This window comes from Dendrobates tinctorius, unplaced genomic scaffold (genome assembly GCF_039654945.1).
Source record: "Dendrobates tinctorius isolate UK_male_01 unplaced genomic scaffold, ASM3965494v1 ptg000157l, whole genome shotgun sequence".
NCBI classification, from domain to species: Eukaryota; Metazoa; Chordata; class Amphibia; order Anura; family Dendrobatidae; genus Dendrobates; species Dendrobates tinctorius.
The window spans coordinates 2,842,467-2,869,591 of record NW_027361824.1 but is presented as its reverse complement, the minus strand read 5'-3'; the positions used below and the strand labels follow the sequence as shown (position 1 = coordinate 2,869,591).

Sequence of the window (27,125 nt, the reverse complement as noted above, 5' to 3'; positions counted from 1 at the left end):
GTGTATCGCTCCTGTATCTGATGAATATTCCCCCTGGTGTATCGCTCCTGTATCTGATGAATATTCCCCCTGGTGTATCGCTCCTGTATCTGATGAATATTCCCCCTGGTGTATCGCTCCTGTATCTGATGAATATTCCCCCTGGTGTATCGCTCCTGTATCTAATTAGTGTTCCCCCTGGTGTATCGCTCCTGTATCTGATGAATATTCCCCCTGGTGTATCGCTCCTGTATCTGATGAATATTCCCCCTGGTGTATCGCTCCTGTATGTGATGAATATTCCCCCTGGTGTATCGCTCCTGTATCTGATGAATATTCCACCTGGTGTATCACTCCTGTATCTGATGAATATTCTCTCTGGTGTATCGCTCCTGTATCTGATGAATTTTCCCCCTGGTGTATCGCTCCTGTATCTGATGAATATTCCCCCTGGTGTATCGCTCCTGTATCTGATGAATATCCCCCTGGTGTATCACTCCTGTATCTGATGTGTATTCCCCCTGGTGTATGGCTCCTGTATCTGATGAATATTCCCCCTGGTGTATCGCTCCTGTATCTGATGAAAATCCCCCTGGTGTATCACTCCTGTATCTGATGAGTATTCCCCCTGGTGTATCGCTCCTGTATCTGATGAATATTCCCCCTGGTGTATCGCTCCTGTATCTAATGAATATTCCCCCTGGTGTATCTGTCCTGTATCTAATTAGTGTTCCCCCTGGTGTATTGCTCCTGTATCTGATGAATATTCCCCCTGGTGTATCTGTCCTGTATCTAATTAGTGTTCCCCCTGGTGTATTGCTCCTGTATCTGATGAATAATCCCCCTGGTGTATCGCTCCTGTATCTAATTAATGATCCCCCTGGTATATCGCTCCTGTATCTGATGAATATTCCCCCTGGTGTATCGCTCCTGTATCTAATTAGTGTTTCCCCTGGTGTATCGCTCCTGTATCTGATGAATATTCCCCCTGGTGTATCGCTCCTGTATCTGATGAATATTCCCCCTGGTGTATCGCTCCTGTATCTGATGAATATTCCCCCTGGTGTATCGCTCCTGTATCTAATTAGTGTTCCCCCTGGTGTATCGCTCCTGTATCTGATGAATATTCCCCCTGGTGTATCGCTCCTGTATCTGATGAATATTCCCCCTGGTGTATCGCTCCTGTATCTGATGAGTATTCCCCCTGGTGTATCGCTCCTGTATCTGATGAGTATTCCCCCTGGTGTATCGCTCCTGTATCTGATGAATATCCCCCTGGTGTATCACTCCTGTATCTGATGAATATCTGGTGTATCGCTCCTGTATCTGATGAATATTCATCCTGGTGTATCGCTCCTGTATCTGATGAATAATCTTCGTGGTGTATCGCTCCTGTATCTGATGAATATTCCCCCTGGTGTATCGCTCCTGTATCTGATGAATAATCCCCCTGGTGTATCGCTCCTGTATCTGATGAATATTCCCCCTGGTGTATCACTCCTGTATCTGATGAATATTCTCTCTGGTGTATCGCTCCTGTATCTGATGAATATTCCCCCTGGTGTATCGCTCCTGTATCTGATGAATATTCCCCCTGGTGTATCGCTCCTGTATCTGATGAATATCCCCCTGGTGTATCACTCCTGTATCTGATGAGTATTCCCCCTGGTGTATGGCTCCTGTATCTGATGAATATTCCCCCTGGTGTATCGCTCCTGTATCTGATGAATATCCCCCTGGTGTATCACTCCTGTATCTGATGAGTATTCCCCCTGGTGTATCGCTCCTGTATCTAATGAATATTCCCCCTGGTGTATCTGTCCTGTATCTAATTAGTGTTCCCCCTGGTGTATTGCTCCTGTATCTGATGAATAATCCCCCTGGTGTATCGCTCCTGAATCTAATTAATGATCCCCCTGGTGTATCGCTCCTGTATCTGATGAGTATTCCCCCTGGTGTATCGCTCCTGTATCTGATGAATATTCCCCCTGGTGTATCGCTCCTGTATCTAATTAGTGTTTCCCCTGGTGTATCGCTCCTGTATCTGATGAATATTCCCCCTGGTGTATCGCTCCTGTATCTGATGAATATTCCCCCTGGTGTATCGCTCCTGTATCTGATGAATATTCCCCCTGGTGTATCGCTCCTGTATCTAATTAGTGTTCCCCCTGGTGTATCGCTCCTGTATCTGATGAATATTCCCCCTGGTGTATCGCTCCTGTATCTGATGAATATTCCCCCTGGTGTATCGCTCCTGTATCTGATGAGTATTCCCCCTGGTGTATCGCTCCTGTATCTGATGAGTATTCCCCCAGGTGTATCGCTCCTGTATCTGATGAATATCCCCCTGGTGTATCGCTCCAGTATCTGATGAATATCTGGTGTATCGCTCCTGTATCTGATGAATATTCATCCTGGTGTGTCGCTCCTGTATCTGATGAATAATCTTCCTGGTGTATCGCTCCTGTATCTGATGAATATTCCCCCTGGTGTATCGCTCCTGTATCTGATGAATAATCCCCCTGGTGTATCGCTCCTGTATCTGATGAATATTCACCCTGGTGTATCGCTCCGGTATCTGATGAATATCTGGGTGTATCGCTCCTGTATCTGATGCCTTCTCACAATGGATGCAGGGTCACTATGGAGCTCGTATCATGGAACGATGAGTCCTCACAATGGATGCAGGGTCACTATGGAGCTCGTATCATGGAACGATGAGTCCTCACAATGGATGCAGGGTCACTATGGAGCTCGTACCATGGAACGATGAGTCCTCACAATGGATGCAGGGTCACTATGGATCTGAGACCATGGAACGATGCGTTCTCACAATGGATGCAGGGTCACTATGGAGCTCGTACCATGGAACGATGAGTCCTCACAATGGATGCAGGGTCACTCTGGATCTGAGACCATGGAACGATGCGTTCTCACAATGGATGCAGGGTCACTATGGAGCTCGTACCATGGAACGATGAGTTCTCACAATGGATGTAAGTCCACTATGTGCGGAGACATCCAGTCATGGCGTGATCTCCAATGGATGGAATGGCAGCTCCACTACTTCAGCGATTTGTGGCTATGATCACCAATGGGACTGCAGCCAGTATTATAGGGCACCGCTATTAATAAGGCCTTATTGGATTTTTTGCCCTTGTTTTTATAGTAATGTGGACTCACCCTTATAGAAATTCCATGAGGACATAGGGGGCAGCGTTCATGTGTAAATCTGACAGTCACATAAACTTGAGGCATACTGAACCTATCATTGCGTCATCCTCTCCACCCCAGAACGGCCGTCACACCATATACCAGGAACCATGAACCCCGCAGCAGAGAGAACCATGAGGAATAACCACTGCTCCCACATCTGGCTGCTGCCTTACAGCGGGGACATGGCAGCACATAACAGAGGCTTCATCATGGAAAGTGGAGCCGGCAAGAGCTAGTGCGGGATGGCGGGAATCCAGCTGACTTCTGGCCAGACACAAAATGTCATCTACAGTCATATGAAATGACAGCGAGCTAAGTAATGTGTGGTGCCAAAGCAAGAAATTGCCGCATCTGCATTGCTCCATGTCTTGGTGAGAGACCTGATCGCATTATTCTTAGGGCTAATACCCACTGGCGAGAACAACACACGAGTGCAATCCCATAAAAAACGGATAAAACATTGGACCAATGTTATTCAATAGGTGACATCTCATCTGCGAGTTTTATGTCAGATCGGACTGAGAAAAAAATATCAGCATGCTGCGTATCTCGGACGAGACTTGGCAATGCAAGTCAATGGGTGCGAGAAAATATCGGACAAAACTCGCACCATGCGTATGCCGTCCGATTTATACGCACCGGAGTCCTGTGAAAAGCCGGCAATTCATGTGAGGTGTAGAAGAGGTATATATATATGTCAGTGACACACACCTATATATATATATTTATATATCACTAGCTGAAGAGCCCGGCGCTGCCCGGGCATAGTAACTAACTGTGGCTAGTTATAACAAATTATAATTATCCTCCATCCCATAGTCCCGTGCCCATATACCCATCACACATCCTCCATCCCATAGTCCCGTGCCCATATACCCATCATACATATCCTCCATCCCATAGTCCCGTGCCCATATACCCATCATACATATCCTCCATCCCATAGTCCTGTGCCCATATACCCATCATACATATTCTCCCTCCCATAATCCTGTGCCCATATACCCATCATACATATCCTCCATCTCATAGTCGAGTGCCCATATACCCATCATACATATCCTCCATCCCATAGTCCCGTGCCCATATACCCATCATACATATCCTCCATCCCATAGTCCTGTGCCCATATACCCATCATACATATCCTCCATCCCATAGTCCCATGCCCATATACCCATCATACATATCCTCCATCCCATAGTCCCATGCCCATATACCCATCATACATATCCTCCATCCCATAGTCCCATATACCCATCATACATATCCTCCATCCCATAGTCCTGTGCCCATATACCCATCATACATATTCTCCCTCCCATAATCCCGTGCCCATATACCCATCATACATATCCTCCATCTCATAGTCGAGTGCCCATATACCCATCACACATCCTCCATCCCATAGTCCCATGCCCATATACCCATCATGCATATCCACCATCTCATAGTCCCATGCCCATATACCCATCACACATCCTCCATCCCATAGTCCCATGCCCATATACCCATCATACATATTCGCCATCCCATAGTCGAGTGCCCATATACCCATCACACATCATTCATCTCATAGTCCCATGCCCATATACCCATCATACATATCCTCCATCCCATAGTCCTGTGCCCATATACCCATCATACATATTCTCCCTCCCATAATCCCGTGCCAATATACCCATCATACATATCCTCCATCTCATAGTGGAGTGCCCATATACCCATCATACATATCCTCCATCCCATAGTCCCATGCCCATATACCCATCATACATATTCTCCATCCCATAGTCCTGTGCCCATATACCCATCATACATATTCTCCCTCCCATAATCCCGTGCCCATATACCCATCATACATATCCTCCATCTCATAGTCGAGTGCCCATATACCCATCACACATCCTCCATCCCATAGTCCCATGCCCATAATACATATCCACCATCTCATAGTCCCATGCCCATATACCCATCACACATCCTCCATCCCATAGTCCCATGCCCATATACCCATCATATTCGCCATCCCATAGTCGAGTGCCCATATACCCATCACACATCCTTCATCTCATAGTCCCATGCCCATATACCCATCATACATATCCTCCATCCCATAGTCCCGTGCCCATATACCCATCACACATCCTCCATCCCATAGTCAACCATTATGACATCATAATGAGCGGCGGGACTTGCAACCTATGATGACATCAGCATCACCATGGCAACCATTATGACATCATAATGCGGAGCGGGGCTTGATACGCACACACTGTTTCCCCATTATGTAGATAGGGGCAAAATTGTTTGGTGAATTGGAACGCGCGGGATTAAAATTTCAACTCACAACATAGCTTAGGACGCTCTCGGGGTCCAGACGTGTGACTGTGCCAAATTTTGTGGCTGTAGCTGCGACGGTGCGGATGCCAATCCCGGACATACACACATACATACATACATACACACATACATACACACACACATTGAGCTTTATATATTAGACTAGCTGAAGAGTCCGGCGCTGCCTGGGCAAAGTAACTAACTGTGGTTAGTTCTAACAAATTATAATTATCCTCCATCCCATAGTCGAGTGCCCATATACCCATCACACATCCTCCATCCCATAGTCCCATGCCCATATACCCATCATACATATCCTCCATCCCATAGTCCAGTGCCCATATACCCATCACACATTCTCCATACCATAGTCCCGTGCCCATATACCCATCATACATATCGACCATCCCATAGTCCCGTGCCCATATACCCGTCATACATATCCGCCATCCCATAGTCCCGTGCCCATATACCCATCACACATATCCTCCATCCCATAGTCCCGTGCCCATATACCCGTCATACATATTCTCCATCCCATAGTCCAGTGCCCATCTACCCATCACACATCCTCCATCCCATAATCAACCATTATGACATCATAATGAGGGGCGGGGCTTGATACGCACACACTTTTTCCCCATTATGTAGATAGGGGCAAAATTGTTTGGTGAATTGGAAAGCGCGGGGTTAAAATTTCACCTCACAACATAGCTTAGGACGCTCTCGGGGTCCAGACGTGTGACTGTGCCAAATTTTGTGGCTGTAGCTGCGACGGTGCGGATGCCAATCCCGGACATACACACATACATACACACACACACACACACACACACATACATACATACATACACACATACATACATACATACATACAGATATATAGATAGAACACGTGTACACATAGAATAGGTATATATATATGTGACACACACCTATATATATATATATATATATTTATATGTCATAGATATATAGATAGAACACATGTATATACATAGAATAGGTGTATATATTGTGGTGTAGTAACCACTGTGTCCTCTAGGGGGCGCTGTGTGGATGTCCCAAGAGAACGGATGAATGGCAGAGTATTGAGTGGCCGTTGTGTATCTCAAAGTGGGTGGCTTTGAGATGGAGACTTGTGTATGTGTGATCAGCAAGGACATTGCTGAGATGCTGCGTTAATATGTGAGGGAGAAGTCTCCAGGTAACTAGAGAGATGGGCGGGTCTGGTTGCCTACAAACCGACCCAGGGGCGGGTCTGAAAACGCCTGTATTAAAAGGCTATGTGAGTGTGTGAAGGACCTGTGATGAGGTCATAGTCATGTGACCCGGTGTGCGTGAGTATAGACCATATAATGTGGCCAGGGTAGGTCACATGTGGTGAATGCAGGGACCTGGTTGGTCCAGAGTGGAAGGTCCCGTGAGGAGAGTTGTCTCCTGGATAACAGCCTAGGTGTGGTTGTGTGTAATGGCTGGCAGAGCCTGAGAGTTCACTGGAGGGATAGGGACATCTGCAGCATGAATGAAGGAACCATGTGGAGACCCTGGCGTGGGTGAGATAAATAAGGCTAGGAAGCCTCCTATGCATGACCTGTATGATCAGAGGCTTAACAGAGGGAAGCTCTGTAATGGACGCTATGCTGGTGAAATGAACTGTATGTTATTGGTCACGGTTTATGCTGCATAATAAACCGCATGGACCGCTATGTTTTGATGGAAAACCTGTGCCAGATGTGATTTTTTCGCTGCCTAGCGAGAATCCCCTAACTAAATGATAGCGCTACCATACATTTGGTGGAGAAAGCTATGGGCATTGTTGTAGCCTTGTTGCTGGGAGCAACGGAAGAGGACTGCAAAGTTTCGGTTGCTAAGGGCAACGGTTTCCAAAGGCGTATGTTGCAGTGCTGGCAACGCTGAGCCAGGAAGGCTGACGGTTGGGGAAGCCACTGCCCGGCTGTGGTTCTGGAACCGTGGGGCGGCCTAGTGAGTAAGGCACTGTCTGGATCGGTGAGCCCAGTGCGGCTGTTTCCCCAGGAGAAAGAGACTTATAGGATACCTCTGCGGTAGAGGGGTCCGAGAACCTGCGCGGCCAGCAGGTGACGGTCGTGAAAGCCGTGTTGTACTGACCGGGGTCAGTGACCAAGAGACTGGTGATTGCTATAGGGTGCCTCTGTGGAGAAGAGGTACCCGAGGACCTGTGTGGCCGACACAGGTAACGGACAGGTGTTCGTGTGGTACTGACCTGGGTCAGTGATAAAGACTGTGTACCTGGAGGGTTCAGTGAGCAAGGTCCTGGAGGGTCAGTGTTGGGAGGTCCTGGGAGAAGAATCGGATCCCTGGAGCACGTGGTATGACCTTGGACCTGGTGAGGCATGAGTGTTGGGCAGTTTCAGGTGGAGACGGATGTCCTGAAGAGCACCCGCTAAACCCCTGGACCTGGTGAGGCCAGTGTGTTGGGAGACCCTGGGAGGGTCGGCTCCCTGAATAGCACCCGGTGCGCCCTGTGTGTTGGACAGTCTCAGGCGGAGATGGTACGTCCTGAATAGCACACAGACAGGACACGTGAGTTTTTTTGTGGTGTTTTTTTTCCTTCTTTTCTCAACTCAGCCTGCGGTGGCTCAGTGGGAGTCACGAAGGGGACAAGCGGCTTTCGGTATCTTGGCGGGGTTACGAAGGGGACAAGTGGCTTCCGGTGGATCGACGGGTCCATGAAGATGGCGCAGCAGGAGCTGTGGCAGTACCAGAAGGAACTGGTGTGGTGTCGGTGATAGCAGGAGCTGTGGTGGTGCCAACAAGGACTTGTGTGGTATCATTAAAACATAAACTGTGTTGTGTGAACTGTGGTCTGAGAAGACCGGTATAACGGACATGGGGAGATCCCGAAAGTGGGTGGAGTCCCAGAAGGGGGAGGTGACCCAAATCCGGGTGGTAACCCAAAAAGGGGTGGAGTCCCGGGAGGGGGCGGCAACCCAAATTGGGGTGGTGGTGGTACAGAAAGGGGCCGAGTTTGAAGAAATGACAGCACTGGGTGACTCAGTGGGTATGTCTGGAGTACCGCAGTGTGTGTGTGTATGTCTTGGTCAGAATGTGGAATATCCTTTCCAGATAGTAACGATGGGCTGCAGGTGTGTACCGTGATGCTGTACCAGGAAGGAGTCCCTGGTAGGCTCGACTCAAAGAGTCAGGTGACTCTGACAGGAACTCCGCTCGTTTTATCTCTGACCGAGAAAAACGTCAGAGTTCGCTGCGTCCACGGGGTCATTGTGGATTATAAGGTGGACAGAGTCCTGATTGAGATGACAAAGGGGGAGTGCCAAGGTGGTAGTATGCCACCAAACTTAGTGCATACCTTTGAGAGGCGCCGGGACTTTGTCATATTTGATGATGTGGGGCTAGCAGACACTGAGACGCTGACGCCCCCTAACGTGGACAGACCAGAGAAAGAATGGCATCGGAAGAATTTACTGACCTGACGTCACCTGAAGGGTACCACAGTGTGAATGAGAAGGGTGTGGTAAACAAAAAGAGCGGAGCTGACACACGGATAGAGTGCCTTGGGGGTTCACCGTACGGTGTGGTGTGACTGTGACGTGTTGTTGCCAGTAGCCACCACTAGGACAGAATCTAGTGCTGTGCTGACTGAAACTCGTTACAGGACTGATGGGAATCTGATCAAGAAGATAACAGGAGTAGAAACACAGTCAGAGGGTAACGGGGGCTCGACTGACGGGCCTAACCCAGGGGTACCCGTTGACGACAAAGAAATAGTGGTGCAACATATGCTGGCCAAAAGAGAACAAGAGCAGGAGATAGTTAATAAAAGAGACAGTGAAGGAACATCTCGAACGAGAAAGTGTGATGAGACAAACGGCTGAGCACAGAGTGGAGGAGCTCGAGAAAGAAGTCCTGAATCTCAGAGGTCACCTGTCAACGTGGCACAGCGTGAACAACACCTTAAGAGAGGATGTGGAGGGGCTTGAGAAAGAAGTCTTGGAGCTCAGAGGTCACCTGTCAATGTGGCAAAATGTGAACAAGACCCTTAGGGAAGAGATGGAAGAACTCAGATGAGTAGTAAAAGGTCATTTAGCGAATCCTGCTTTGAGCAGGGGGTTGGACCAGATGGCCCAGGAGGTCCCTTCCAACTCTACGATTCTATGATTCTATGATTCTGCAGGAGAAGAGCTTGGACGGAGATGTAGAGCGGCTGGGTCCGAGTGATAACAAGATGGAACTGCCGGTATCCATCTTGGCAGAGGGTAGTGAAGAGATGAGATCTCCTGAAGTTGGTGAACAAAGAACTGAAGAAGACAGTCACCCGGTCGGGTCAACTGTAGTGAGGGAAGTGTCCGTGGTAAAGCCAGAGCCTCCTAGCCAGGAAGAGAGCAAGGCCACGACCTTCAAGTTGGTGATTGATGTACCAGAAGACATGCAAGAGGCCTGTGCTGAGGAAGGTGTGCATGAGGCTTTCAAAGAGGCGGTCAAAGTGTGTAAGGTGCACTGGGCACCTGAGACTCGGCAGTTGGTGATAGTATCAGACAGAGAAGATACATCAAACCGAGCTGTCTTGAAAGAGATGCATTTGCAGTGTCTCCACGCCAAACAGTTGGTCAGGCAGAGTAATGTGAAAGCTGCTCAACGCCTAGAGTTAGCAAGGGAGGCTATGGATCGGCGGGGTTTGCAGAAACAGTTGGTTCCAGTACCCAAGGCTCTGATTGGGAGAATCATTGGATGATCCTGGAAGGTAATGCAAGACCTTGTGAATATCTCCGGTGTGGTGAGGGTAAGGATCCCTCCTTGATGAAGACCAGATATCCCGTGAAGTGGGTTGGATTCCCATCATGGTGGTTGGCTCTGTAGAAAGCCTGAGAGACATTCGAATGCTCATGGAGTATCGAGTGGGGTACCTGCAAGAAATTGAGCAATTGAGGCTGGACCGCCAGCGAATTAATAAAGAAGTACGGAATACCAGGTGGCGGCCACCTCCAACCCAAGATGTAAGGACCCGAAAGGTTCCACCAAGAAGTGACAGGGCAGATGGCCGAAGAATGTCAGCAAGTGGTAGTTCGACTGGCAGGATGACGTTGAGAGACATTAGTTCCTGTGAGACGCTGAATGGGTCAGACTCAGGCCAGACAGTAGGCCCAACTAAGACTGATGACCGCACCAACCGGGAGAGCCGGTCAGTGGGAGAAAGGTTACATGACAACGCGCACTGTAAGAGGGTGGTGACTAGACAGTGTCTGATGATGCAGACAGGCGGTAACTGGAGGGCCAAAGATCAGATCACGGCTGGTATTCTGACCGCTGGGGGCAGGGGAGGCCTAATGTAGAGATGAGGCCGTATGATAGATGGAGACGGTTCTCTCGACCTGTGGGGCAAGGTGTAATGAGTGCCCGGTCTCGAGAGCCTGATGTAATGTTGTGTGTTCAACCTCACAAGTTTGAACAGAGGGGGGAGGTATGTGGTGTAATAACCAGTGTCCACTAGGGGGCGCTGTGTGGCTGTCCCAAGAGAACGGATGAATGGCAGAGTATTGAGTGGCTGTTGTGTATCTCAAAGTGGGTGGCTTTGAGATGGAGACTTGAGTATGTGTGATCAGCAAGGACATTGCTGAGATGCTGCGTTAATATGTGAGGGAGAAGTCTCCAGATAACTAGAGAGATGGGCGGGTCTGGTTGCCTACAAACCCACCCAGGGGCGGATCTGAAAACGACTGTATTAAAAGGCTATGTGAGTGTGTGAAGGACCTGTGATGAGGTCATAGTCATGTGACCCAGTGGGCGTGGCTATAGACCATATAATGTGGCCAGGGTAGGTCACATGTGGTGAATGCAGGGACCTGGTTGGTCCAGAGCGGAAGGTCCCGTGAGGAGAGTTGTCTCCTGGATAACAGCCTAGGTGTGGCTGTGTGTAATGGCTGGCAGAGCCTGAGAGTTCCCTGGAGGGATAGGGACGTCTGCAGCATGAATGAAGGAACCATGTGGAGACCCTGGCGTGGGTGAGATAAATGAGGCTAGGAAGCCTCCTATGTATGACCTGTATGATCAGAGGCTTAACAGAGGGAAGCTCTGTAATGGACGCTATGCTGGTGAAATGAACTGTATGTTATTGGTCACGGTTTATGCTGCATAATAAACCGGATGGACTGCTATGTTTTGATGGAAAACCTGTGCCGGATGTGATTTGTTCGCTGCCTAGCAACAATCCCCTAACTAAATGACAGCACTACCTCACTATATATACTGTATGTCAGTGACACACATCTATATATATATATGTCATAGATAGATAGAACACATGTCTACACATAGAATAGGTGCAAATATATATATATGTCAGTGACACACCTATCTATATACAGTTGTGGCCAAAAGTATTGACACCCTGCAATTCTGTCAGATAATTCTCCGTTTCTTCCTGAAAATTATTGCAAACACAAATTCTTTGGTATTATCTTCATTTAATTTGTCTTAAATGAAAAAAACCCAAAAAGAATTGTCCTGAAGCCAAATTGGATATAATTCCACACCAAGCATAAAAAAAGAGGGTGGACAAAAGAATTGGCACTGTTCGAAAAATCATGTGATGCTTCTCTAATTTGTGTAATTAACAGCACCTGTAACTTACCTGTGGCACCTAACAGGTGTTGGCAGTATCTAAATCACACTTGCAGCCAGTTGACATGGATTAAAGTTGACTCAACCTCTGTCCTGTGTCCTTGTGTGTACCACATTGAGCATGGAGAAAAGAAAGAAGACCAAAGAACCGTCTGAGGACTTGAGAAACCAAATTGTGAGGAAGCCTGAGCAATCTCAAGGCTACAAGTCCATCTCCAAAGACCTGAATGTTCCTGTGTCTACCGTGCGCAGTGTCATCAAGAAGTTTAAAGCCCATGGCACTGTGGCTAACCTCCTTAGATGTGGATGGAAAAGAAAATTTGACAAGAGATTTCAACGCAAGATTGTGCGGATGTTGGATAAAGAACCTCGGCTAAAATCCAAACAAGTTCAAGCTGCCCTGCAGTCCGAGGGTACAACAGTGTCAACCCGTACTATCCGTCGGCGTCTGAATGAAAAGGGACTGTATGGTAGGAGACCCAGGAAGACCCCACTTCTTACCCCGAGACATAAAAAAGCCAGGCTACAGTTTGCCAAAACTTACCTGAAAAAGCCTAAAACGTTTTGGAAGAATGTTCTCTGGTCAGATGAGACAAAAGTAGAGCTTTTTGGGCAAAGGCATCAACATAGAGTTTACAGGAGAAAAAAAGAGGCATTCAAAGAAAAAAGCATGGTCCCTACAGTCAAACATGGCGGAGGTTCCCTGATGTTCTGGGGTTGCTTGGCTGCCTCTGGCACTGGACTGCTTGACCGTGTGCATGGCATTATGAAGTCTGAAGACTACCAACAAATTTTGCAGCATAATGTAGGGCCCAGTGTGAGAAAGCTGGGTCTCCCTCAGAGGTCATGGGTCTTCCAGCAAGACAATGACCCAAAACATACTTCAAAAAGCACTAGAAAATGGTTGGAGAGAAAGCACTGGAGACTTCTAAGGTGGCCAGCAATGAGTCCAGACCTGAATCCCATAGAACACCTGTGGAGAGATCTAAAAATGGCAGTTTGGAGAAGGCACCCTTCAAATATCAGGGACCTGGAGCAGTTTGCCAAAGAAGAATGGTCTAAAATTCCAGCAGAGCATTGTAAGAAACTCATTGATGGTTACCGGAAGCGGTTGGTCGCAGTTATTTTGGCTAAAGGTTGTGCAACCAAGTATTAGGCTGAGGGTGCCAATACTTTTGTCTGGCCCATTTTTGGAGTTTTGTGTAAAATGATTAATGTTTTACTTTTTGCTTCATTCTCTTTTGTGTTTTTTCATTTAAGACAAATTAAATGAAGATAATAATACCAAAGAATTTGTGATTGCAATCATTTTCAGGAAGAAACTGAGTATTATCTGACAGAATTGCAGGGGTGGCAATACTTTTGGCCACAACTGTATAGAGGAATATGTGTCAGCAGCAACCTGGGAAAACTGTTCAACAGCATCCTGAACAAGAGGATCCTCAGTTTCCTCACCGAGCACAACGTCCTCAGCAAGAGCCAAGCAGGATTCATGCCAAACCACCGCAGGACTGACCACATCTACACCCTGCACAGCCTCATTCAGAGACATGTTCACAATACAAAGAACGGGAAGATATACGCCTGTTTCGTGGACTTTAAAAAGGCTGGAGAGCGGAATAGGAGGAAAGACCTACAATGTTATCAAAAGCTCCTACACCGAGAACCTCTGCAGTGTGAGTGTGAGCGGCAGAAGAACGTCTTATTTCCAGCAGAGCCGGGGAGTCAGACAAGGCTGCAGCCTAAGCACAACGCTCTTCAACATTTACATCAACGAGCTGGCTACCGCTCTGGAATCTTCCACAGCACCAGGTCTCACCCTGGTGAAATTCCTGCTGTACGCAGATGACCTGCTGCTTCTGTCACCAACCGAGAAAGGCCTCCAAGACAACCTGAAAATCTTAGAGAAATTGAGCTCCACCTGGGCACTACCGGTCAACCTAAAGAAAACCAACATCATGGTGTTCCAGAAGAGAAAGAGAAAATCAGACCAGCACCCTTTATTTTTCCTCAACAACTGCGCCCTTACAGGAACGGACAAATATACGTACCTGGGCCTAGAGATTCACCGGTCAGGGAGCTTCAAACAAGCCATAGAGACCCTGAAAGACAAGGCCTGCAAAACCTTCTATGCCATCCAAAGGAAACTCTACCATCTGAAGCCACCAGTGAGGGTCTGGTTAAAAATCTTCGACTCTATCATCGCCCCAATCCTCCTGTATGGAAGAGAAGTCTGGGGTCCTCACACCTACCCAGACTGGTCAAGGTGGGATTCCAGCCCAACAGAAATATTCCACCTGGAATTCTGCAAGCACCTTCTCCATGTCCATCGGAGCACCTCCAACAGTGCTTGCCGGGCCGAGCTGGGCAGATTCCCTCTACACCTAACGGTTCTAAAGAGGGCACTGTCATTCCGGGCTCACCTACGTAGGAGCAATCCAAGCTCCCATCACCATAAAGCCCTGACACATGTAGGTGAAACAGAAAAACCAGGACCGTCGAACAGCCCACCCAAACCCAACCTGACCAGAACACCAATCACAACAACCTGACAGAATGGTTTTTAACAGTGAAAAATGCAAAGTACTACATCTGGGCAATAAAAATGAAAAAAGCATATATAGAATGGGAGGAATAGGCCTAAGCAACAGCACATGTGAAAAAGACTTTGGTATACTAATAGATCACAGACTGAATATGAGTCAACAGTGTGATGCAGCAGCAAAAAAGGCAAATGCAATTCTAGGATGTATTAACAGAAGCATACAGTCTAGATCACGTGAAGTCATTATTTCCCTCTACTCCTCTTTGGTCAGACCTCATCTGGAATATTGTGTCCAGTTTTGGGCACCACATTTTAAAAAAGACATCAACAAACTGGAGCAAGTTCAGAAAAGAGCGACCAGAATGGTGACCGGTCTGCAAACCCTGTCTTATGAGGAAAGGTTCCAGGATTTGGGATTGTTTAGTTTGCAAAAGAGAAGACTGAGAGGAGACTTAATAGCTGTCTACAAATACTGTATCTAAAGGGCTGTCACATTGTTGAAGGATCAACTTTATTCTCATTTGCACAAGGAAAGACTAGAAGCAATGGGATGAAACTGAATGGGAGGAGACACAGATTAGATATTAGAAAAAACTTTTTGACAGTTAGAGTGATCAATGAGTGGAACAAGCTGCCACGAGAAGTGGTGAGTTCTCCTTCAATGGAAGTCTTCAAACAGAGGCTGGACAGACATCTGACTGGGATGATTTAGCGAATCCTGCTTTGAGCAGGGGGTTGGACCAGATGGCCCAGGAGGTCCCTTCCAACTCTACGATTCTATGACAAAAGCCAGAATCAGGAAGATGGTAGACGAAGGCCAGGAGAGGTATGTGACGGGAAGAACGACATCATCAGCTCACAGAAACTGACCATGTGCCAGAGTCTACAGAGAGACTACAGACTAGCCCCATATCTGGAGAAACTCCCGGACCCCAGAGACCACAAGATCCTGAGCCGATAGACTCAGTGCCCACAGTCTGGCCATCGAATCCGGCTGACACAGGCAGAGCTAGAAGCCCAGGGAGGAAAGACTGTGCCAACACTGTGACCAGGAGGCCCTGGAGGACAAAACCCACTTCCTGCTACACTGCTCCAAATACTCAGCAGTGAGGGACACTCACTTCAGGAGACTCTCACATCTCTTCCCTCACTCACTGGCTTTACCTCTCTTGGTGAGAAATTGCTGCGGGAGCCCACGCTATTTCTTTTCAATGAATTAACCCCTTAATTTAACATGTACATGTCCCAAATTTTGCACACAAACCCTAATCTAATTATTAGTCAAAGACATATAAAAAAAAACATAAAATGGCTAACTGTATGTAAACCATGTGCCATTTCATGTCGGGTTTTGGAATGATTTTACAGAAGCCGGCAATTGATTTAGCGGCTATTATGCTATGTAGAACTTATACGTTTGTGTTTTAACCTGTCATTGGGCTCCATTATATGTCCATTTTGCAAGCTGCCGACTAAATCTCGCCAGACGGCTGTCACACGGACGCTCAGATGCGAGAAGATCACATCCTCGCATGAAAATCGGATGACAGACAGATCACTGTTCATGAAACATTTGTGCGATTGTGGTCCGTCAAAATCGGACCGATTTTTTATTACGTTGTGTGTGACTCCAGCCTTAGAGGACTTGTTCAAAGACTGGTTGTATGTATCAAGGAATGAAGATCTTCTGTGAAATCTGTGAAAAAGAAATCTGTCCCCAATGTGTACAGATAAATGATTTTATTACAAGATGAGGGAATGTTGTAATAATTGTTATAGAGTCCTTTCTTTTATGTATGAATATATACACATGATTGCATGTATGACATTTCTGCTCCTAGACTTAGAAACTCCTTTCAGCTGACGTGTTGAGAAGACATGGGTGTTCCTTTTGTGAATGCTTAGTTTGCTTTCCTTGTCTTGCGTACAAATAAACTGTCATCCCTTTTACTTCTCTGGTAACGTAGATAAGGGAAGCTGACAGGCAAGCATATTCCATCATATGTACTATTTTGCAAACTTTGTATTTTGAACGCCTTTCTGTTGTTCTACTTAAACTCTAAGAATCTATATTGGGTCAGACAGGTGACTGCTCACATCTGGTGCGGCCGTCATTCTCTCTCCATGCCGGCATGATCAATAAAGAACAAATCATCTTATTTATTCAGGTCTGGACGATTTCTCATTGGAAGACTAAAACTCCACTGACACTGCTGGCGTGCCGTCTCCTCATCAGCGGTGTCAAGACTCACTTTTTGTTACACCACACGAGCCATGCACAGAAATTAACAAAGTTTATAGGGCAGCACAGTGGCTCAGTAGTTAGCACTGCAGCCTTGCAGCGTAGGAGTCCTGGGTTCAAATCCCACTAAGGACAACATCTGCAAGGAGTTTGTATGTTCTCCCCATGTCTTTGCATGGGTTTCTTCCCACAATCCAAAGACATAATGATAGGGAATTTAGATTGTGAGCCCCATCAGGGACTGCAATGATAATGTATGTAAAGCGCTGCGGAATAAGATAGCACTAGATAAAAATTATTAGCTTTATCCTTTTGTCAGCAAACATAACGAGACAACCCCTTAAAGAAGATTCAATTTTAATTAAAACGATTCCAACATTCTGAACATAGAAAAGGCTTCTCCCCTATGTGACATCAACAGTTTATTTCCAAGTAAAATATTTCCCATATTAAGAAAATGAAAAAAGCTTCTACTTTGCGTGACTGCTCTGATGTCTAACAAGATGTTTTTTCCTGTTAAAATATTTCCCACATTCTGAACATGAAAAGGGCTTCTCCCCTGTGTGAGTTCTCTGGTGAGTAACAAGATCTGATTTATGTTTAAAACATTTCCCACATTCTGAACAGGAAAAAGGCTTCTCCCCTGTGTGAGTTCTCAGGTGCTTAACCAAATCTGATTTCTGGTTACAACATTTCCCACATTCTGAACATGAAAAGGGCTTCTCCCCTGTGTGAGTTCTCTGGTGGGTAACAAAATTTGATCTGTGTGCAAAACATTTCCCACATTCTGAACAGGAAAAAGGCTTCTCCCCTGTGTGAGTTCTCTGGTGCTTAACCAAATCTTTTTTCGGGTTAAAACATTTCCCACATTCTGAACAGATAAAGGGCTTCTCCCCAGTATGAGTTCTCTGGTGCTTAACCAAATCTGATTTCTGGTAAAAACATTTCCCACATTCTGAACAAGAAAAAGGCTTCTCCCCTGTGTGAGTTCTCTGGTGGCTATCAAGAACTGATTTCTGGTTAAAACATTTCCCACATTCTGAACAGGAAAAAGGCTTCTCCCCTGTGTGAGTTCTCTGGTGTCTATCAAGAGCCAATTTCATCTTAAAACATTTACCACATTCTGAACATGAAAAAGGCTTCTCCCCTGTGTGAGTTCTCTGGTGGGTAACAAAATTTGATTTCTGTGAAAAACTTTTCCCACATTCTGAACAGGAAAAAGGCTTCTCCCCTGTGTGGGTTCTCTGGTGAGTAACAAGCTCTGATTTATACTTAAAACATTTCCCACATTCTGAACATGAAAGTGACTTAATTGCTTTAGGAGCCGTTTGTTTTTTAATGCCTCTTTTGTGACTTTGATGTTCCTTTGTAATCGGTAATGAATCAGAAGTTGGGACCTGTTTCATAGGATCAGAAGACAGATCTTTGCTGTGAATGGATGATGGCATACCTGGAGTCACCTGTCCCTCTGATCTCCTGGTACAGTCATCTGCTAAGATAAAAAAATATTTATTTTTTTTTTTATAAAATATCCTTGAGTTTTATACTTTAACATATTTACTTAGCTTGCCATTTTTATGGACAGTTTATGTAAAAAAAACTTTAAAGGGAACCTGTCAGCAGTTTTGGCCGATATAAGATGCAGCCTCTGCCTTTCAGGGCTTATCTACAGCATTCTAAATGCTGTGGCTAAGCCCCTGATCTAACCTGAAAGATAAGAAAAATAACTTTTATTACACTCACCCGTTGGGGAGGTCCGGTCCGATGGGTGCTGCAGGTCCGGGTCGGGTGCCTTTCATCTTCCTGCAATGCCGCCCTCCTGCTTGCGTTATGTCTCCCCGGCATCGCACTCCTGCACAATCGTACTTATCTGCCCTTTTGAGGGCAGAGTAAAGTACTGCAGTGCGCAGACCCCGGGAAAGGTCAGAGAGGCCCAGCGCCTGCGCACTGAAGTCCTTTACTCTGCCCTCATCAGGGCTGATAAATATGCCTGCGCAGGAGCGCAATGCCGGGGAGCCATGATGCAAGAAGGAGTGCGGCATCCTAAGAAGATGGGAGGAGCTGGACCCAGACCTGCAACACCCATCGGGCCGGACAGAACCGCCTCCAGGGTGAGTGTAATAAAAGATATTTTTCTTATCTTTCAGGTTAGATCGGGGGCTTATCTACAGCATTACAGAATGCATTACAGAATGCTGTAGATAAGCCCTGACAGGCAGTGGCCGCAGCTTATATCGGCCAAAACAGCTGGCAAGTTTGCCTTAACCCTTTTACCATTTATGAAGTAATAACTCTGGAGCTTCCATGGATCCTGGTGATTCTGACAGTGTTTTTTCGTGACATATTGTACTTCATGATAGTGGTAGAATTTATGTGATATGACTTGCGTTTGTGGAAAAAACACAGAAATTTGGCAGAAAGATTGAAAATTTCGCAATTTTCAGACTTTGAATTTTCATGCCCGTAAATCACAGATGCGTCACACAAAATACTTAATAAGTAACATTTCCCACATCTTTACTTTACATCAGCACAATTTTGGAACCAAATTTTTTTTTTATTAGGAAGTTATAAGGGTTAAAATTTGACCAGCGATTTCTCATTTTTACACCATTTGTTTTTTAGGGACCACATCACATTTGAAGTCACTTTGAGGCGTCGACATGATAGAAAATACCCAAAAGTGACACCATTTTAAAAACTGCACCCCTTAAGGTGCTCAAAACCACATTCAAGAAGTTTATTAACCCTTCAGGTGCTTCACAGGAATTTTTGGAATGCTAAAAAAAAAAAAAAAAAAAAAAAAATTAAACTTTCTTTCACAAAACAATGTACTTCAGATCCAATTTTTTTTTTTTTTACCAAGGGTACCAGAGAAATTGGACCCCAAATGTTGTTGCACAATTTTTCCTAAGTACGCTGATATCCCATATATGCAGGTACACCACTGTTTGGGCGCATGATAGAGCTCGAAAGGGAAAGGAGCGCTGTTTGACTTTTCAATGCAAAATTGGCTGGAATTGAGATTGGGCGCCATGTCTCCATTGGAGAGCCCCTGATGTGCCTAAACACTGGAAACTCCCCACAAGTGGCACCATTTTGGAAACTAGACCCCATAAGGAACTTATCTAAATGTATAGTTAGCACTTTGAACCCCCAAGTGCATCACAGAAGTTTATAATGTACAGCCGTAAAGATAAAAAAATCATTTCTTTTTTTTTACATTTTTTTTTTTACAAAAATGATCTTTTCGCCCCCGATTTTTTTTATTTTCACGAGAGTAACAGGAGAAATTGGACCCCAAAAAACATTATACAATTTGTCCTGAGTAAGCAGATAGTCTATACACTACAGTTCAAAAGTTTAGGGTCACTTAGAAATTTCCTTATTTTTGAAAGAAAAGCACAGTTTTTTCCAATGAAGCTAACATTAAATGATTCAGAAATACACTCTATACATTGTTAATGTGGTAAATGACTATTCTAGCGGCAAACGTCTGGTTTGTAATGCAATATCTTCATAGGTGTATAGAGGTCCATTTACAACAACCATCACTCCAGTGTTCTTATGGTACTTTGTGTTTGCCAACTGTGTAAGAAGGCTAATGGATGGTTAGAATACCCTTGGAAACCTTTGTGCAAGTATGTTAGCACAGCTGAAAACAGTTTGGCTGATTAGAGAAGCTATAAACCTGAGCTAGTTGAGAATCTGGAGCATTACATCTGGATCTCAAAATGGCCAGAAAAAAAGAACTTTCATGTGAAACTCGACAGTCTACTCTTGTTCTTAGAAATGAAGGCTATTTCATGTGAGAAATTGCCAAGAAACTGAAGATTTCCTACAACGGTGTGTACTACTCCCTTCAGAGGAGAGCACAAACAGGCTCTAACCAGAGTAGAAAGAGAAGTGGGAGGCCCCGCTGCACAACTGAGCAACAAGAAAAGTACATTAGAGTCTGTAGTTTGAGAAATCAACGCCTCACAGGTCCTCAACTGGAAGCTTCATTAAATAGTACACACAAACGCCAATGTCAACGTCTACAGTGAAGAGGCGACTCCGGGATGCTGGCCTTTAGGGCAGAGTGGCAAAGAAAAAGCCATATCTGAGACTGGCTAATAAAAGGAAAAGAATAATATGGGCAAAAAGAACATAGACATTGGACAGAGGAAGATTGGGAAAAAGTGTTATGGACAGACGAATCCAAGTTTGAGGTGTGTGGATCACACTGAAAAACATTTGTGAGACGCAGAACTGAAAAGATACAGGAAGAGTGCCTGATGCCATCTGTCAAGCATGGTGGAGGTAATGTGATGGTCTGGGGTTGCTTTGGTGCTGGTAAAGTGGGAGATTTGTACAAGGTAAAAGGGATTTTGAATAAGGAAGGCTATCACTCCATTTTGCAACGCCATGCATACCCTGTGGACAGCGCTTGATTGGAGCCAATTTCATCCTACAACAGGACAATAACCCAAAGCACACCTCCAAATTATGCAGGAACTATTTAGGGAAGAAGCCAGCAGCTGGAATTCTATCTGTAATGGAGTGGCCAGCGCAGTCACCAGATCTCAACCCCATTGAGCTGTAGTGGGAGCAGCTTGACAGTATGATGCGCAAAAAGTGCCACCAAGCCAAACCGACTTGTGGGAGGGGTTTCTGGAAGCATGGGGTGAAATGTCTCCATATCACCGCAGCAAATTAACTGCTAGAATGCCAAAGGTCTGCAATGCTGGAATTGCTGCAATGGAGCATTCTGTGCCGAAAGCAAAGTCTGAAGGAGAAAATTACTATTTCAAATAATCTTTTTTTCGAACCTTGTCAATGTCTGGACGAGATTTTACATTCATTTGGCAACTCATCTGATTAATAAAAGAAAGAGTTTTCATGGAAAACACAAAATTGTCTGGGTGACCCCAAACTTTTGAACGATAGTGAATGTGGGGGTAAACCACTGTTTGGGCGCACAGCAGAGCTCGGAAGGGAAGAAGCGCCGTTTGACTTTTCAATGCAAAATTGTCTGGAATTGAGATTGGATGCCATGTCACGTTTGGAGAGCCCCTGATGTGGAAACACTCCAATTCTAACTCCAACCCTAACACCAACATACCCCTAACCCCAGTCCTAACTATAACCCTAGCCATAAAACTAACCCTAATCCAAACCCTAACTTTAGCCCCAACCCTAACCGGAAAACGGAAATAAATACTTTATTTTATTATTTTGCCCTAACTAAGGGGGTGATAGCGGGGGGATTGATTTACTATTTATAGCGGGTTTTTATGTTTGGCAGCTGTCATACGCTAAAACACGCTTTTTATTGCAAAAGATAGTTTTTGCATCACCACATTTTGAGAGCTCTAATTTTTCCATATTTTGGCCCACAAAGTCAAGTGAGGTCTTGTTTTTTGTGGGACAAGTTGACGTTTTTATTGGTACCACATTCGGGCACGTGACATTTTTTGATCGCTTTTTGTTACGATTTTTGGGAGGCAGAATGAACAAAAACCAGCAATTCATGAATTCCTTTGGGGGGGGGGAGGGCGTTTACACCGTTCCACGTGTGGTAAAATTGATAAGGCGGTTTTATTCCTCGGGTCAGTACGGTTACAGCGATACCTCATTTATGTCTTTTTTTATGTTTTGGCGCTTCTATATAATAAAAACAATTATATAAAAGATAATTATTTTTGCATCGCTTTATTCTGCAAGCTATAACTTTATTTTTTCGCTGATGATGCTGTATGGCGGCTCATTTTTTTGCGGGACAAGATGACGTTTTTAGCGGTACCATGGATATTTATATGCGTCTTTTTGATCGCGCGTTATTGCACTTTTTGTTCGGCAGTATGATGATAAAGCATTATTTTTTGCTGTTTTTTATTTTTTAAGGGGTTCACTAAAGGGGTAAACTAGTAGGACAGTTTTATAGGGCGGGTCGTTACGGACGCGGCGATACTAAATATGTGTACTTTTGTTTGGTTTTTTTTATTTCCAAAAAAATGAATTAGGGAATATTTTTTATTATTAAGCGATTTTTTTTTTTTTTTTACACTTTATTACTTTGTCTCAGGGGGGACATCACTGTCTTGTGTCAGATCGCTGATCTGACACGTCACACAGTGCTGACAGATCAGCGATCTGACAGACACTACACAAGGCTTCCTCATACCTGCGCTCTGCAGGCACTGAGGAAGCCGCCTCCCTGCAGGCCCCTGCGGCCATATTGGATCCGAGGCCTGCAGGGATGGAGCCCCCCCAGCAGCACTGCACAACGCGCTGCTGTGGGGGTCTCAGGGAAGCACGAAGGGAGCCCCCTCCCTGCCGATGCTTCCCTAAACCTCCGGTACACTGCGATCATGTTTGATCGCAGTGTGCCGGGGGTTAATGTGCCGGGGGTGGTCCGTGACCGCCCCTGACACATTGTGTCGGGTGTCAGCTGTGATAGTCAGCTGACACCCGGCCGCCATCAGCGGCGTTCCCCCCGGGGGCGCCGCTGATCTCGATGACGTACTATCCCGTCCCCAGTCATAGGGGCCCGGGTACCGTGGACGGGATAGTACGTCAGATGTCAGAAAGGGGTTAAATAACATCTTTATTTAGTTTACAAAAATGCATACAAATCTGCAGGAAAATCTGCATCAAAAACGCATGGATTTTTACCTGCGTTTTCTGCCAAGAGGTGCAGATTCTGTGCAGAAAATTCTGCGGGCAAATCTGCAATGTGTGCACATACCCTAAAACGACTGTCTTACCCGTGACAATCCCTTACACATTCTCTATGACGTCATTAAGTCCGTTTGGATAGAGGCTTGGTAGCCTATATATCCAATAGGACTCCTTTCGATTTAATAATTTATTCCTATTATTAACCCCTTTTGGTATATGTTCCAACGGTGTAACCGTGATACAGAAGCATTTTTGTGCTTCAGCAGAAGATGACGGGACAGACTATGGTTACTCTGCCCGTTCTTTGTATTATAGCGGTGACTGTTCATCTGGGCTCTCAGTTCCTGGGAAGTTCGTCCCACGTATTGAAGCCCGCATCTGCAAGTCACTACATAGATAACAAAATCTGTCCTATATGTGAGACTCTGATTTATTTTAATTGTTCTCCCAGTGGAATTAGATCGAATACTCCTTGCTCCATGGTCAATGATCTTACAACATTTACCGTATATACTCGTGTATAAGCCGACCCCCCCTAATTTTGCCACAAAAAACTGGGAAAACTTATTGACTCACATAAAAGCCTAGGGTGGAAAATGCAGCAGCTACTGGCAAATTTCAAAAGTAAAAATAGATACTGTGAGAATCATGTGGGAATAGTGGATGAGGGCAGGTATATCTCGCCCAGATTCCTTTCCTATGTGGCCTAGTCTGGTCAGTATCGCACCTGCTTAATAATGGATAATGGGAGGTGGATATATAAGGATGCCAGGTGGTTGTGTGAGTGTCTCAGCCTGGGAACACAGAGAGCCTGTCTGTGTGAGAGACACACGTGAGTGACAGCAGTGCCCACTGCAACTGTGGTTTGGCTGGACGGGAGAAGCCCGCCAGTTGGTAGTTAGGTTGTCCATTGTTTAGTTAGTGCCGGACAGGCAAGGATTTGTTTTATGTTTTATTTCCTTTTGCATTGCTTTCACCGTTAATAAACCTGAACCAGGGTCAGTTACACCCGAATCCCAGCTCTGCGCCTGAGTTTCATGCTGAACGCACGTGACCTTTGACCCCAGCAAAGCCGATCCTGGAGTGTTTTATCACATTGTGGTGGAGAACGCGGGCATCACGTTGCAAGCATGAGCATGGAGGACGTGGTGAAAGCGCTGGTACAGTCCACCGCCGTCCAGCAAGAAGCTAATCGGGTGATGATGGCCCAGCTGAAGGAGTTGGTGGACAAGACAGCTACCGATCATTCGCTTCTCCAGCAGGTGGCGCAGCGCCTGGCAAGCTTATCTGAGGTTAACCTGGAAGCAGAGTCGAGAGTGATTCACGTGAGTCGGTACTGGCAGAAGATGACGACCGAAGATGACGTCGAGGCATACCTGACCACATTTGAACGGACGGCGGTGCGAGAAAAATGGCCGAAGGCACGATGGGCCGGCCTGATTGCCCCGTTTCTTTCCGGTGAGGCCCAAAAGGCGTATTATGACTTGGAACCTGAAGCTGCGCAGGACTTTGACAAATTGAAAGCCGAGATCTTGGCCCGGCTGGGAGTGACGACCGCTGTCCGTGCACAGAGAGTGCATCAATGGACTTATCAGCCGGATAAACCACCGCGGTCACAGATGTTCGACCTGATCCACGTGACGAAGAAGTGGCTACAACCCGAGGTGTTGACAGCGCCAGAGATAATCCAGAGAGTCGTCATGGACAAGTACCTGAGAGCTCTACCGCCAACCCTGAGGAAGTGGCTAAGCCATGGAAATCCTACGACGGCAGATCAACTGGTGGATCTGGTTGAACGTTACTCCGTGGCGGAAGGACTCCGAGACGACGCTACCCCACCTCGTTCTTCATCGTCTCCACGTGGAACCGGTAAGACTGTTCCAGGGAGTAGGGGAGATGGAAAATTCCCTAAGACAGTGGGGGAGGAAAACGGGACTGCCCGCACTGCGAGGCCGAGAGTAACGAACTATGGTCTAAGCAAGGGGCCAGTTAGGTGTTTCCGCTGCCAAGAGATGGGACATATTGCTGCAAACTGTCCGGTCACTACTGAACCCATGCAGTGCGACGTCACAGACTCTAAAAACCGCATGTCTATGGTTGCACGGGTAGTGAGTGTGAATGTCGGTCAAAAGGATGTGGAAAAACACTTGTGTGATTTAACTGTTGATGGCAAAAATGTGGTGGCATTGTTAGACTCGGGAAGTGTGGTGACTCTGGTGAAGGCCAGTCTGGTGCCAGCCCCGACTGGGCCATCAGACAAATTCTCTGTAACGTGTGTGCATGGAGACACCTGTTCGTACCTCACCACAGTCATATGCATTACAACTTCCTATGGGTCTGTGCAATATAAAGTGGGACTCGTCCCGGCGTTATTGCATGATGTTATCCTGGGCCGGGATTTTCCCCACTTCTGGCAATTGTGGGAGAATCAGTTGATGCCCTCGGGTAATAGTGTACATGATTCTTCTCCCAGGGAGCGTGTGGGTCCCGAACCCCTGGAAGAGGTCTCCCTGGAAGACTCGGGGGAAGAGTCTGCGGGAAATGACCTGCAGTTCCCGTTTTCAGTCATGGCGGGTGATACGGAGGAGACCGGGGAAGAGGAGGAGGCTGACAGCCGTCCACCTCCCCGTTTGCCGGATTTAGAAGTTCAGAAAGATGACTTCCAAAGCGAGCAAATAAAGGATCCTACCCTTTCTCAGGCTAGGACAAATGTGAAAGTGATAAATGGGGTACCCGTAGAACCTGGCTCTAGGCTGGCATATCCTTACATGGTTCTGGAGAATGAATTACTCTATCAGATAGAGAAAAAGGGGGAAGATACGGTGCAACTATTAGTCGTGCCAAAACCCTACCGGCGGCAGGTCCTGGACCTGGCCCACGGACATGTGATGGGAGGTCACCTGGGAGTCCAGAAAACCACCGAAAGGATATTACACTGTTTTGTTTGGCCAGGCATGCATCACGATATTCGTGTATATTGCGAGTCTTGTCCTGACTGCCAAGCCTCTGCACCTAAGCCCCGGTTCTGTAGCCCTTTGATACCCCTACCTATTATTGAAGTCCCGTTTGAGAGGATTGGGATGGATTTAGTTGGGCCCCTTCCACGGCCTGCACGTGGACACCAACATATCCTGGTCATCTTGGATTATGCCACTCGTTACCCGGAGGCCATCCCTTTGCGTAACACGGCCACCAAGACGATTGCCAAGGAGCTGGTGCATGTGTTTAGTCGGGTCAGTATACCAAAACAGATACTCACCGACCAGGGGACCCCCTTTATGTCCAGGGTAATGAAGGAGCTCTGCCGATTGTTACAAATCGAACCGTTACGCACATCCGTGTATCATCCTCAAACAGACGGGTTGGTCGAACGGTTCAATAAAACTCTGAAGCAGATGCTGAGAAAGGTGATAGACAAGGATGGGAAGAACTGGGACTATTTACTTCCGTATTTGCTTTTTGCCATCAGGGAAGTGCCCCAGTCTTCCACGGGATTCTCGCCTTTCGAGTTATTGT

General features: G+C 46.3%; 1 protein-coding gene across 6 annotated transcripts in view; it reads right to left on the bottom strand.

Moving 5' to 3' along the window:
* Positions 1 to 17,286: 17,286 nt before the first annotated feature.
* Positions 17,287 to 27,125, bottom strand: part of LOC141051385 (uncharacterized) — a 55,115-nt gene continuing 45,276 nt past the window's right edge. For 4 of the 6 annotated variants that reach the window (XM_073548328.1, XM_073548332.1, XM_073548330.1 and 1 more), the window contains one exon: positions 17,287 to 18,438. In XM_073548328.1, coding sequence (XP_073404429.1) covers positions 17,417 to 18,438 — 1,022 coding nt within the window. In that variant the 3' untranslated portion in view covers positions 17,287 to 17,416. The remainder of the gene's footprint in view (positions 18,439 to 27,125) is intronic. The other 2 variants (XM_073548329.1, XM_073548331.1) reach the window with 1 other exon arrangement.